At 35.0% G+C, this 15,364-nt stretch overlaps 1 protein-coding gene across 2 annotated transcripts in view; it reads right to left on the bottom strand.

The window, feature by feature from the left end:
- SEMA3E (semaphorin 3E) overlaps window positions 1-15,364 on the bottom strand; it is a 138,085-nt gene that overhangs the window by 27,226 nt on the left and 95,495 nt on the right. For both annotated transcript variants that reach the window (XM_061467306.1, XM_061467305.1), the window contains 3 exons: window positions 11,665-11,758; window positions 4,356-4,475; window positions 2,408-2,550 (listed from right to left, as the gene is read on the bottom strand). In XM_061467306.1, the coding sequence (XP_061323290.1) occupies window positions 2,408-2,550; window positions 4,356-4,475; window positions 11,665-11,758 (357 nt within the window). The remainder of the gene's footprint in view (window positions 1-2,407; window positions 2,551-4,355; window positions 4,476-11,664; window positions 11,759-15,364) is intronic.

Below are 15,364 nucleotides of genomic sequence, written 5' to 3'. Positions count from 1 at the left end.
AGTTTAACATTGTGTTAGGAGCTCAGTGCAGAATTACATAAACATGTTTGGAAACTGAAGCCTTGAATCTATGTATAGAGCTGGTACAGCTGGGGCAAGACTGGGGCAATTGCCTCATAGTGTTCTAAGAATTTCTCAATAACTTTAAATGATTCCTACTTTGTTATGGCTGTCTCATCTTTTTCTTGTTATTGTGTCTGTCGGACTGTTAAGAGAATAGGGCATTTAGTACCAATCAGTAATCAGGTTCTGTAAGTTCTGGGTAGCATCCTCAAAGCTCTGGCCTTGTATTCAGGTAGGCTGTGTAACTGACTGTTGAAGATTTTGTATTAGACTTGCAAAACCCCCCTGACAACTTAATTTTAAACTGCTGAATTTAATTGATTTCCTCAGCTTCATACTGAGCTCTCACAGAAACAGAGCTTTGTTTTCCTGAGAAAAGTAGAAATATATGGTGTAGTTGTCTCTGTGTTACAAAACCTCTTACAGCTTAGATAAAAATGTAAAAACTGGGGAAAAAAAGCCAGTTCTTGAATCACCAACTAGCTATTTTCTTTTTGTATTCATTAAATCAAATCTGAATTATAGCATACAGCTGTGAAGTTAATGTCCAGAGCATAAAGTATTTGGAGTTTTGGACAAGTGGCGTAGAAAGGTCTGTAGGATTTTGGTTTAACCCATGGCTAGAGATAAAACGTTCAGGTGGATATATTTCAGACTAGAGTGAATTATTAATCTATTCCGACATCTACTGGAACATAGACCTAAGAATTCTTCAGATCTTAATGCAGGCTTGAATTCAGAAAGCCAACTGGCTTTGTGGACATTAATGTCTTAGGCTGAAATTTGGTACTTTGTATATGTCAGATGTTTTAAGTTACATATGAGCACTCCTTAAGAGATTTTAATGGGTAATATGCTTGTGAGCATATGTGACATATACCATACATTGAGGTGACAGAAGATTTTTAACTTGAATCTTACACTTTACCCAGTAGTTTAAGTAATGAATCCTCTACAGTTAGGAGGAGGAATGCAATTTTTTTTAGAAACAAAATCAGATGCTAAGAAATAAACTCATTCCTTCTTTTAATCAAGCAGAAGTAGTCCCAGTGGGAATGGGAGAGCTCCTCTCATCAGCCTTACTACTGTTCAGTAAAAAAAAGAAAGGAATGCACCCAAACTTCATTAGTTGTTCAGAGAGGACCGATTATGAGCAGCTTGATCTGAGGGATCATATGTTAAAAGTACTCCTCTCCAGCAACTGAGTTCTTCCTGTGTGCGGGCCTAGGGAGCCAAAAAGAGATGGGATCAACACACTAGGAATGTGGTCTGAGTGGGAAACCGACGATTGTGTAGGGCAGTGGAAGGAATCAAAGTCTTTCCTCATGAGTTTTCTGCTTCTTCTGGGAAATCTAATTTGCTGGACAGGTCAATCATTTATTCTAGTTTCCTATCTGCACAATTTTCCCTAATTGATGTTGAGAAGAGGATAAATGAGACATGAAATTAAAAATTGATTAGCTACTTTATAAAACACTCTATAGATGATTGATGTTGCACTCTTTCTATCATTTATACATCAGAAAGAGGTTTTTTTTGTTTTAATTTACAGAATCACAGAATAGTTGAGTTTGGCAGGGACTTTTGAAGACCATCTAGTCCAATTGACCTGCTCAAACCAAGTTGCTTTGAGCAAGTTGTGTAGCAAATTGCTCAGGGCCATGTCCAGTAAGGTTTAAGTATCTCCAAGGATGGAGATTTTGGGCAACCTGTGACAGTGTTCAACCACACTCACATTAAAAACATGTTTTCTTACATTCATACAGAATTTCATGTTTCAGGCTGTGCTCGTTGTCTCTTGTCCTATTCAGCTTTCTGTTGGGACAGCCATTGACCCTGCACAAATGGATGTCAGTTAAGTCTGCCTCTTGCTAAAAGAATAGGAAGGCAAGAGGGAATGTCAGAGGGGACTAGTGGCTGGCCTGGTCCTGTCACCAGGAGTGTGAGGGGATGGCAGTGTTATGTCAGCTGTGGGAGCTGCAAGAGGCCCTGGACCTAGACCAATACTAAGGGCAATGGACCCTTGATTTGAATTGAGAATATGGATGGTAAGAGAGTTCTGCGAGCAACTGCTACCACATATCAGCACAGAGAGATATGGAACTGAATGACAAATTTTCTGAACTTTGCCCTCCTCTTTAAGCAAAATTCAGTTTCAAGCCCAGATTTCAGATCGCTTCTGAATTTTCTAATGCTTGAGGCTGTTTAGAGGTAGTATTCTCATTCAGACCTATAGCTTACTCTCACACCCATAATAGATGACATATTTGCTTGGGGAAGAAGGCCCAAAGAGAGAAGCTTGCTTGGTTTTGATTTAGCTGGGGAATCAGAAGAAGGACCTTACCGCACATACACGTCCCACTCTGGTATATATGGCATGAGAGCTTGTCTCAGCCTCTAATGCTTTTTCAGTAAAGAAGAAATAGACTTTGTTGTCATCATGGTCTTCGTTGTCAGGAATCATGTATGAGCCAACAAATTTTGGTTCTTTAAAAGAAAACAAAAATAAATGAAAACCAAGTTTATTAAAATATTCTCTTACAGATTTCAATTCTTAAAATCAGCTGGCAGCAAAGAAAAAATAAAATTAAAAATTCAGGGATCAATCAGTCAGAGAGATACCTGATGGTATAGCGTGATACAAATAGGAAAAATATCTATTGTTTTCTGGGTGAGTATCTACAGACCATGTGGAATACATTAATGTAAAACTCCTCATTGCTCCAATAAGCAAATCAATATTCCTTTGTATGCATACAAGAAAAAGACCTTCTTCCAGTCCAGTTCTCCAGGGTTTATATATTTTAATTTGGCTTAGGTTAAAACCTAGCACTGTTATTCACGTAACAATCTCTGATCCCATATAAACCCAGTGCAGGAATTTCAACTTCAGACGAAAACCCTTTTAGATAAAGAAAAAGCTCTGGCAGTTCAGCCAAAAGATTATATATGAACATATATTTTCAAAGATAGAAGGTGCATTGTGTATCTTTGTCATGAAATAAAGGCCTTCCAAATTTTTCCCGGTTCAACATTTTGCTGCGAAGTTGAAACTTAAATTCAGACTTCAGTCCATACCTGTATACCTTTTAACTCCACACCAAGCAGACCTGTGAATGATTTCATCACACTGAGTTGTAGCTAAGATTTTACAAGTTCTTTAAATGAGTATGTCAGTCACACATAGTATGATATCTTAAGAAGCAGTGGGTGATGTAAGTATTTTCTAACTTTCTGTTCTGTGTGAAAACAGTAGTTTCATTTTAAGACACTGATACAGTGTTTGCTAATTTTCTGATTTTTTTAAACATACATTTAAAAATATTCCCTTTCTGCAAATTAAAATTTCAGATATAGACAAAATGAAAAGCAAAGTCTGAGACAATAATTTAGAAAATTCTCTCTTTAAAATAAAGAAAACTTCCAGATGGAAGAGAAGACAAACTTCATTTGTGTATTGTGGATATCCACATGATTGTTTTTACCCCGGTCTTTTATATACCCAGTTAGAATGCTCATTTCAGGAAGGATCTAGGTATTGGACTTAAACTGTCTTTTAAAAAAGTGTTTAAGTCAAGTCTTAGGTGAGATTCATGTAGGAAGAAGTGTTCTCTTCTGATCTGGGAGAAAACTGCTGTGAAATTTGATGAAATATTGCATTATGTTTGGAGCAAAACGAATTAAGATTCTGATTCTCTGTTTCACAGAAACTTTGATATTCAATGACGTCTCATATTGAAGAGTATGAAACAATTTCCAAATTTCCCAGTGCACGATTTTTCTCCATATTTTTATTGTGGAATACTCAAATGTTCTTCTCTAAAACTACCTGGTTTAACTTTGCTTCATTTAACTGTACCTATTTTTATTTTACGTTATTGATAAAGATTGAGTTGTTTAATTGCAACATAAAGATGAAATGATCTCATCTAGAAAAAAAAGAATGGTGTGTTCTAATGAGAAGTTCCCACTAGTTAAATAGAGTATATTTTACTTATATCAGGAGTATCACAAAATAGGATAGAACATTCAGAGTGTAAATTAAAAGCAATGTTAAAAGTAAAAAATGAGTGATTTAAAAGTTCCATTTGTTAAATCCAAAATGTAATCAAGGTAAAGATTTCAATATAATCATCCTGAAAGGGGGTTCATGAAAAAAATTCATGAAAAAATAGTTTAACCAACTTAATCTCCAAATGGATGTATGTATGCATGAACAATATATTTTTAATTTCTGGTTAAACAGAAATTGGTTAGTAATCTGAAACAACTCTGGTTCTTCCTTCTCATACCTTTCAACAGGCGTTCACTGTCAGGTTCTGTTCGGAGATGGGGCATGCGGTTCATGGTGCGAAATAGAGCAGCATCTCTTCCCCAGTAGTCACTGTAGAGACCAGTAAAAAGTTCACCACCTGCAGATCATACATTAAAGAACAAAAACAAAACAATTTGGTAATGCTCTATGTATGAATTTCAATGCCTATGACAGAAACTGCATTATAAACATGGCACATTAGAATTTGTTCAAATTCAAGGAAGGCAAATCTGTAAGTTACGTATGGTCTAAAGAGCATATGGACGTTGCTCCTACCAGCACTGCAACATATACGGTTGGAATGGCATGAGGACAAGAATTTTAACTTTCATTTATGGGATCAGCCTCATTTTTGGAATTGACTTCATGACTTCAGGGTAGATTCACACACAATACATGAAGCCCTTAAATTAACATCTAAGTACATCTGCCATGTTAACTTCTACCACATTAGGCATCTAAATTCAAAGATCTCACTGTCATTCAGTTAGTGCCTAGGCCCAGAGACACCTACCTAAATTTTCAACAGTGCAAGGACTATGACCAGTGCTTTACTTCTGGGCATTTCCAAAAGTCTCCTGGTCTTGCTAATGAGAAACAACAAATCACTTGGTTCCCAAACTGGAAGATACATATTAGGTTTATGAGCCAGAATATGGGATGAAAATGCAACAGCAAGTTTCAGAGGATGCAGTTCTAGGGAAAAGAATGCTCATGGCTTCACTGAACCACTGATTTGGGCTACGCTGCATGGATACAGCTCAAGGCTAAACTATACCTGAATCCACTCAAAGAGGGGAGTTTCCTGAGCACAGTTACCAGATCTGGCTCTGTGCAAAACATGGCTGAAAAAAAGATTAGTTAGTGAAGCACATAGTGAAAATACTGGAGGCAGTTATCTCCCCAGCTGGAGAGATAAGAAGCAGAACCTACTACTTTTGAAATGATTTCTGTAAGCAAGCACATGTTTTATGAGGCCAGGGGGGTTTTCCAGTCATCCTTCTGGAGCTGTTCCACTTAACTACAGTGTGGATACATCTTGCTAGCTTAGTTGTTAAAGAAAAAGAGCTTGTTTTACTCTGATCTGACAATAACTTGTTTTCATACCATTAAAATATTCAACAGAGTAGGGACAGGATCTGATATGTCATCCATCCTGCACAGCTAGTGATGAATATTTCCTGAAAAATTTATAGGTACAGAAATTGGGTCCCATTTTCATAGGATTTAGATAACATTCACAAATGAAGCAAGCATAGGAAAATATTCAAAATAATATTCTGATTGCCAATAACTGTAGAAAATCTGTATGTAGTGGAGTGCAAATAAATCATACATGTGTTCAAAAATTCACCTTCTCTCTATCTGACTGTCTAAAATTGTGATATTGGATATATTTTGCTTTAGTGAAATACCATCAGTAAATCTACCTTTTAGTTATGCATGGGTGCATTTCCCCTTAACTGACCAAGCATTAAGAATAATATATTTCACGTCCTTGTGGATTTAGGCTATAGCTTTTAGGCCCAGTTTCAGAAGCTGAAAGTTACAGTCACTAGGTGGCATCCCTGTGTCAGAAAATAACACGGCAGGAGTTAAACTGTAAGAAAAGGAAGATAATCTCTAGTTCGTGGCTAACCTGATCAGAGTTTTCAGTAACACGGTCCTACCTGCTAATTGAAATAAACACCACTGATGCATTCAAATTACATTTGATGGCAGGATTATAGCAGGAAATTTGATTATACACGATTATTGCAAAAACCAAGGGTTTTCTCAGTGGTCTTCCTCAAAGTGTGAATTCTGTTTCTCTTAAGAGATATATATGAATTAAATGGTACCATAAGCCTGAAAAATGATTCTGAAAACTTTATATTTTGGCAGCTGGGGCTGGTTCAGAAACCTCTGTTAATTTGGAACTGAGAGCCTTTTTGCCTTGCACTTCACCATACAAAGAATGGATATTGCTTCGTAAAATACATGGTCATGATTTGGTGTAAAATATTGGCAAGTGATTTTAAAAGGGAATATAAATTATAGCATCAATACAGGTTAAGATTACTCAAAAGTAGTAGAGGATTTTATTTCTTAAACAACACAAATTTGCTTAAACAACAGGATTTTTCAGTGTCTGAATAATGTTCTAAACAGTCTTCACAAGCCTGATTAATGAGTTACATTAGTCATAAATCAGGCTTTAAGAATTCCATTGGAAAAGTATCTAGGACTGGCTGGTTTTGTTTTTATTTATGGTGATGTGTGATACAAAATGTAGTGCTTATTTCTTTTCAACACCCTGGAGAATCTTGGAAAATACATCAGTGCAGGGTAAATTATTCAGAGGATGCACATATTCACATATTGCTGGTGATCAGGATTATCAGATATAACTCCAGATGTTCAGAATTTTGGATATGAAGCCTATTCCCTCTGTTTGGCATAGTTATAAAATGTTAGTACACGTAGCTAACCTGCTGCTATGGCATTCTACTGTATACTGGGGAAGTTCTGACTGATTTTATCTGTGAGATCCTAGGGGTAGAAAAACTGAAGTTCCAGTCTTGGATGGATATTGTTCCATGAAAGAGATTGTACGGATACAGAAATGAAATCTGATTTTCATCCTGAAGTGTTACTAAACTGAACACAAGTATCAGGTGTGAGCAGACAGGTCACTTCACCTAAAAAAAATGAGAATATACTGGTGAGTGTGCCTGGCAAAGATCTCAGCGTAAGAGCATTCAACATAATTCTGAGATCTTTTACACTTTTGACATTAAAAGGATCTTCTCTTTCCCTCTTTAGCTGACTTCTGCACATCCTTATATCCAAGTTACAAATTTTGAAAACTGCAGGTTTTTACAGGTGCTGAATAATTATAGTTTTAGAGACAGCCTGAGGTTGAGGTTTAAAAAATCCTGGCAAGATTTCTACTCGTCTCTCCTCCATTGCAAAGCTATGCATATCAGCTGCATATCAGCTCACTCCTGCCTTGGTTGCAGGGTTTATACTACTGCACATCACACTGATAAACCAGTTTCTTCCAGTGAAAATCAACTGAGCAATGTCACAGAACTTCACTCCTACCCTCTTCCAGTCTAGTCTCAGCTTCACATGTTTGACAAATTAATTGCTAAAGTTTAAGTTTCAATAAAACCTGGTTGATCTTGATGAAATAAGAATAAAAACTTTCTCCTCTCCTTATTTATACAAACCAAAAATCCCATAGACCTCAAAACCCGGTTGTGGCTCAAGTGATTCATTCGCACTTTCTAGCCATCATATATTTCAAGAAAACAAATGCTTTCAAAGTTCAATGGGGCCACTTAAAAGAGACCTTTACTTTTTGCCCTATTCTCAAGAGAAAAAATATTAACAAAAACTGAATACAAACTTCTTCTAAAAGCAAGAATCCCTAAATGACAACCCTTAAAGAAAATCAGATTGGAGCATAAGATTTAATTTAAGAAACTTAATATATACATAGAATTTTTTTAAAATAGGCTCCTTCCACCTTAGAGGTGTGTTTTCTTTGTTTGTTATTGGCATGTTTTGTGTACCTACTTCAAACTAGAAGGTAATGCAAACATAAGTTACTGTTTATCAGTAGTCTTATTTGTTTAAATGTAAAATTCATGCTATGAATAAAGGAGCAGAGTGCAATGAGTAGAACGTAAGCAGCGCCTTTAATACATTTCTTTGACTGTCAGCCAGTTATTACTGACTGACAACTAAAATCAGAATACCAGTTTACATTTATTGCAAGAGACACATTTCATGGTAGGAAAAAAACAAATTCAAAAGAAATTAGCTACTGCTTAGCTGGTAAACTTCCTCTGTATATTTGTACTTTCTGTCTGTCAGTCAAGTATTCTGTCTCCTATTTAAGGAGAAAATGTATTTATTTTAGCTTATTGTCTGGAATAAAAATAAAAAACACAAATACATGAAACTGTTTTAAACCTGTAAACCCAGAAAATATTATTGGAGTGGATTCCCTGGTTAGAAAAGCATATTCAATTGTAGTTTAGATTTTTCACCACTTGCTCATGATATATTGCAGGTAACAAAACCTAGACATAAAATAATTTCTCAGTTTTCAAGAACTAGTGTGGTCTAAATTAATCCGTGTGCGTGATCTGATATCAAAAGTAGTTTTTGCTATTGAAAACAGATGGGAAAGTTCACTAGAAATAGAAGTCCAAAAGTTTTATATGCCTCTTATCTAAACACATACATTTTATTCAGCCTGCCATCCAACATCTATTCTGTTTCCTGATGCTGACAATAAATTGCTAGAAGTTAATTGTTCATAAACTGAGGAATTCATCACAAGCTACTTTACCACTGGGTCAGATAACCTGTAATAAAACTTATGACAGCATGAATATTTGATTTTAAAGCCAAGTCACGAACTATTGTTCTCTTGAAGTGGGTATTTAACTGATGTGTTGAAATACATGAAGAGATACAGAACAAGGAATTCTCTTTCTTCCTAAATTAATCTTGCTAACTCTGGTTCTAATTAGTGATGAGGTAAATGTCTTTTCAAGATCAAGATTTTAAAAGCTTTTAAACTTTTATCAGAGGTATGTCAAATTTCCTTGTTGGTCTAATCTTTACCATTGGTCAATAGCCACACTGGTGTAGGCTGCTGTGTTAATTGGAGTTGCAGAGGTGAAAGCAGGTTTAGAATTGTTTAGCTACGAAGAAGAGGAAGCTGAGATATGAAAGCCTTTACTAACAGCTTTGCATAAAATTTTGTCAAGGACATACACGTTGGCTGAACCTACATGGGAGAGCGGAGACAGCTCCGGGGTGCAGCTTTTAAGGGCCTGCTCCTTAGAGAGATTTCACTTTCTAAGAAAATTAGAGTGCATGAGGAAGAATGGAATACCCAAGAACCATAGGAAAGACTGGAAAACCATTCCTTGAGGGTGCCTCGTGTAGTTGTTATCTCCTGTCATAGGGTCATGGCCACCATGAGCTGGAATCAGGGCTCAAGTGAATAAATGACCACCCCTTCCTTCAGAGGGCAGTTGGCATTAGAAGTTTCAGTCTCATTTTCAAATGTTAATTAAAAGATTCCTTAATATTCACCATATTTTTGTCCATGTCTTCTACCCTTTTCAAACGGATGCCTACAGAGATAAAGATATAGCTTCTGGAGTCTAAGAAGCAGTATTAATTCTGTTTATTCTGCAAGCTCTAGTTAGTAGAAGTTTGCAGAAGATTTTAAAATACATGGAAATACAAACATTTTAGGATATTTTACCAAGTGTTGCAAGTGTTCAATTCCAGTAGTATAAAAAATATGAAAGCATTAATAAAATAATAAACTGCTTGAAGAATTTCGTTATGCTTTTAAAATACAATTCCATGACCACTTGAAATCATAGAATTCCCAATGGAGGTCTTTCAGGTCATATTAGTTTTGATGAAGGGGTAAATTTTTTTCTCTTTTTTTATGTTGTATCAGTGTTTTGACAAAAAGAAAGATATTATTTTCTCATTAATCTTGCTGCATTACAATATTTTTAATTTTTTGGGGTTGATTTTATAAGTCTTTGTCAGTGGATGCCCAGATTCTGATTAGCATTTATCAGGAAAGGTCTTATTTAATGGATTTCTCTTTCAGATAAAATGGTGAGGATCCATAGGACCTCCTACGATACAGGCGAACTAATGTATAAGCCGGAAGCACAAGGACTAACCATTAATCTTGAAGTGCTCAGTGGAACAATCTGGCTTCCATTTAAGCAAATAAAATTCACATTGATGTCACAGTAGGAACATGATCAGGTTAATTTATTTACTTAGTTCTGTATGAGGAAAGGTTGAGAAGGACTTCAAGATTAGCCCATGAGGTTTCAGGCCTATAGCAAATTCCATGGGATGAGTCTTTGTTCCCAGGCTAAAACTGAAATCTGTTAAAAGCTGTAGAAACATTTTAGAAATCAGGGTGGAAGAAAAGCATAACAATCTGTGCTTCATGGATTTTGGAATGTCAGTCAAAATGCATCTTTTTTTATTGGACTCTTTCATGACTTCTTAACCCACTAACTGTTAAGAATTTGAGCTGCATTTTTTTTAATGGAAATGAAGAATGGTTTGATTGCTTTCTGCAATTTGAAAGATTTGACTTTACTTGCGAAGATCTTTCTTGTAAATAATTTGTTAATGTAAAAGAACAAATAAACCTAGCATGTAAAAATACATCTGTCACTCATGATCCATACTTCCTCACCACTGTGGGTGAGCTATATCATTATAATTATTAATTAGAGAATTTAGCTGTCCAATTTTAAAATATGAAATCAAACGTAAGTATAAAAGGGCCGTAAAATCCTTTTAACATTTTTTTATCCCTGAAAAGTTGAATGTTTATATGAACTTTAGCCTCTTGTTTTCTAGCTCTTTCTTTTAACAGCTATACCTTCCAAATGCTCAGTTTTCTAAAACCAGAAATTGTTGCCTAAGTGCGTCTAGCTTTCACCCTTTACCTGCTGTTCCAGTCTATTTTTAGTCAATGTACTATAATACTGTCAAGACTGTGTTTGCTTGATATCACAAAATGTTTTCAGGAAAAAATTACAAAGGAAAAAACATATGGTTTGCTATACTAGAACTTGAAATGTCCCAGCCCTACACTGATATGCTCACCAGCAAGGCATAGAGGAGCACTATCTCAGCATGCCTTTCTGGCACTGCAGAGTTTGAAATCTATTTTTATAAATGTGGAGTATAAGATAAACTCTCCTAGCAAAGCATCACCACTTTTGGATTGTTTTGTTAGAAGGCAGCATTGAAAAAAAATTATTTTGACCTCAAAAGCTGTAATTTATATGAACAATAAATGCTTGATGAAAAAACCTACCAAACCAACAACAGTTAAATTCACATGTTTACAAGATGCTTGTTACTCAGAATACATCTCAGGGGATAAATAATAATTTTGTGTATTTGTCTCAGTGGTGGAAAAGATTAATCTAGACATATTGCTTTGCTTTGAAGAAAAATAGGAAATTGTTATTTTGAAAATCACACAACAATCAATTACCTCTTCAGGATGGCACGTGTCATATAACATCTACTCACTTCAGTGAGATGCCCTTGCTGCAGTTAATGCTGCCTGGGATGTAATATTAATGTGGACAGCACCATGAGGATTAAGTCTGATATGTGGAAGGCTGCAATAGAAGACTGATAACACTTTGGTGTGCTGAAGAGAAAGACAGAATGACATATTGACAGGACTGTGAAGCTTGTGACATAAAGATCATTACCAATTAAGATGGAGGTGAAGGAAGAACTGGGGTCAAAAGGGCACCTGCCTCTTCCTCTCTCAAATTTGTGCGATTCCAGTTGAAACAGATGATCCTTAAAAAAAAAAAAAAAGAATCACAGAAACCAGCATAAAACCTCCAGGCAAAGAAAAAAGTTCTTAGACATGAGATTTAACTTTGTTATACCTTTGTAATGGACTGACTTCATTAGGGAGAAAACACAATTATGGTTGCTTACTGATGTACTTAGTAAAAATTCTCTGAGTTTCTACAAATCACCTTTGTGTGTGCACTAACCCAAAAAGAATCAGTAATATGCTCACTAAAATTGCATTTATTTAATTTCTGTGGGAGTAGAGAGTGAAGATTCCTCTATCTTTTCTCCAAATTATCTAAACATTAAATAGATATCTAGCCATGGAATGTGTTTTACTCAAAACATTTTTGCTGGTAGCTGTTAAATATGTTAAAATGCTGTGCTATCTTTCCTTGATAATGTTGAGATGTTTATATATCTTCTTCATAAAAGTATGTTTAGGAATGAGTTCACAATTATGGTTTGCAGAGCAGATGTGATTTCTGCAGTGGATTTAGCAGAATATAAATATAAAAAAATACTGGCAACTTAGTTTAATTTGCCTGCATAAGGCTTTAAAAGCTGAGAAAGAATTTACTATGTAAATTTTCATAATTCTACAATTGCCCCAGCTTTCTCAAAAGAGGCAATTAATTGCCTGATAAAATATCAAGTGAAAGTAAGATTTATGTTTGTAATTCATACATTAACAAAAAGGCATACTACAAAACACAGATATGGGGGGAGAATAAAAGGGCAAATAGAGAGAAATCTGTGAAATCTCATAAAAATATGCTACCAGCCTTCAAGTGTGTGGCTAGTAAACATTTTGATAGTCTAGTACCCAAAAGTCTATTGAAATGTAGATTATATCATCATATTGGATAAATGCAACCTGTTCAGTAAACTCATCTCAGGTTCACATTGAGAATATAGTAAGGTAAATGTTTTGCAAAGAATAAAATTATATGTGACAGGACTCCAAATCCACCTAAATCATACATGCCATTTTGCTGTAACTTCTGATCAAAAATTAGGATTCCCATTAGTCAGAGAGTTGCTATCAAAAAGAGATATAACTCAAAATGCACCTCTGGAAAAATAAGACATGCATTTCATGTCTACCTGAAGTGAAAAAGCCACCCCAAAACAAAATTAGCAAGCAAAACCCATACAAAATTTAAGTAATGGTCCTGAAGCTCATGGGGAAATGAGACAGAATCTCACCTTCCCAAAAGCTCCTGTGTTGGTTTAACCCTGGCACATTAATGCCTGATGTTACAGCTGATACAGCAGAAAATAATCATCTGGGGTAGATACTGGTGGTACAGGAATATTATTTCCTGCTATATCAGCTTCAGCTGCATTCCAGAAGTAGCTATTCCCCCACTGTTGTTGGGTAAATGTCAAACAATGAGGAAATATTTCTCTGTGCGTGGAAATCTCATTCCATACTTTTCAAACATCACATACCAGCTATTTTTCAGAACTAAATACCATAATATTTTGGGTCAACAGCAGGGAAAAAAAAAAAAAAAAAGAGTGAGGTGAACTAAGGAAAAGAACGAAAAAACTCCTGAAACTGTGGAAAAGTACTAGGGGGGCATAATTGTCATAAAATATGGTGTAAAGGAAATGTTTCTATAAACAATCTGACTAGTATTATTTATTCTCCAATCATATATGAAAAATAAAGTTACTCATGAAAAAGTTTCTCTTCTGGGATGTCAACCAAACTGTTTGTCAATGAATATTCAATAAATAGGAAATAAAATAATACAGAGAAAGTTGTAGAAGTAAGTGAAGAAATAAATGGAGAGTTAAAATGTAATAGCTTTTTCTAGTCTTACTACTTTCTGTTCATTTATCCTCAAAGTAAAATAAAAATAGTCTTGTCTGTGAGAGGAAAAAGTAAAAAAACTGAAGCTGTTTTCATAAGAAAATAGACTCAGGTAAAGTGATCAGCTGTGAAAACAAAATTATTTGGAAACAATACTTGAATAATTTATATTATCCATACTTCATGGTTTATAGTGTATGGCTCATATTTTATCCTACATAGGGAATAGAAACTGTTTTTTTCGTTTTGTTACAGGATAAGACATGATCCCATCACGGCCATAACCGACATTGCATATTCATGTCTTCCCCAAGTAAAACGCTGCTGATACTCAGACCGGGAACACTTGGCCAGCATAGGAGTCTTCCAGATGATGTGAAATATTTTGTGTCACTGTACAGCAAAGTATAGTATCACAATTAAAAAGCTACTAATGTAGTTAACTATTCCCCTAAGAGCCACAATGAAATTAAAGGTAAAGATAAACCCATCTCTTTAAATATTAATGCCATGAATGCATTTAAAACAGCAAACTACATGACCATGGAATGAAAATGTTAAGCAATGTGTATAGTATCCCTTTCATTTTCTACATTTTAACAGCTGGAATTTTGAATAGTTTGTAGCTTAATGCTAACACATCATAGACAAAAATTTGGATCTCAGTGCAACTTGGGGAAGTTTTAATATAAAACCAGTATATAAATACTGTTTATAATATAAACTCACCAGTTCTGATATAAAGCATGATGTGTATCTCATAAATGCTTGCAGATGAATTTCACTGTCTGAAAAGTCACTAAAAATATAAGCAATGGCTCTTCAAGAGAGATTTTTCCACCTTCACCTTTTAGGACAGATACCAAATATTCCATGGTTGCAATAGTTTCCTCTCATCACTGTGGCAGATCAGATGTTAGGTGTGTCAGCTTCCATGGGATGCCAGTTTAAATGAAATAAGCGTTACACATTAATAATCAGCTTTGAAAGCTAATACCATAATTCTAACCCTCCTTGCTCTTTGTGACATTGGAATCCCTTCAGAAAGATCAGAAGAAAACTGTCAGTTTCCTCACAGGTTATCCAGCACAGCAATTCAACATTGCAGTTTATTTCACTGGTAAAAATTATGCAAAAATACATATGGAGGGCTGGAAGTGGAATTACAAATTTCTACATGTAATTTGGGAAAAGAAATGGGTTTGATTTATGATACCTATAACTCAGGAATCATAATGCACTTTCAACCGTTATTAAAATAATAATGTTGTTTAAAAAGAAACAAGATATTTCCAAGGCATCAAGAATTTTGCCATTAACTTGATATGAATGGATAATTTTAGACAATGAAGAATAAAGAAGGCTCTAAATAATAATGAAAGAAAAGGTCAAACAGAGACATTAAAATTTAAAGGCTGCATTTAACTTTGTTGCAGAAAATATCTTCCTCTAATGCCAAGTGCTGCTTTGCTCTGGTTTAAGACAGCATTTATGCATGGGATTAATTTAAAACATATGCTTACTTTCACTGCTGTTCAGCAAAGTATGTAAGTCTGCTCTTAATGTTGATAAAATGGCTGTATCTTTTCACTAAACCAGGGACTTAAGAATATAGAGACTTTGTCTAGGTTTTCTTACAATATTATTTTTACGAGAAAAAAAACATTTAAATTTTTTGTAAGGGCATTTTTCACTTTACATTTTTATTATTTTCCAGGTAACCTAAAAGTAAACCATATAATACCGGCATTTTTTAACAGGAAATTTAAACCATTTTAGAACTT

The sequence above is a fragment of the Pezoporus flaviventris genome, unplaced genomic scaffold (assembly GCF_033815535.1).
Source record: "Pezoporus flaviventris isolate CSIRO_AGI_PZ_B2104156 unplaced genomic scaffold, CSIRO_AGI_Pfla_v1 ptg000045l, whole genome shotgun sequence".
Classification (NCBI taxonomy): domain Eukaryota; kingdom Metazoa; phylum Chordata; class Aves; order Psittaciformes; family Psittacidae; genus Pezoporus; species Pezoporus flaviventris.
Note: the sequence above shows the minus strand (reverse complement) of the source record. Positions and strands in the feature narration are given on the sequence as shown.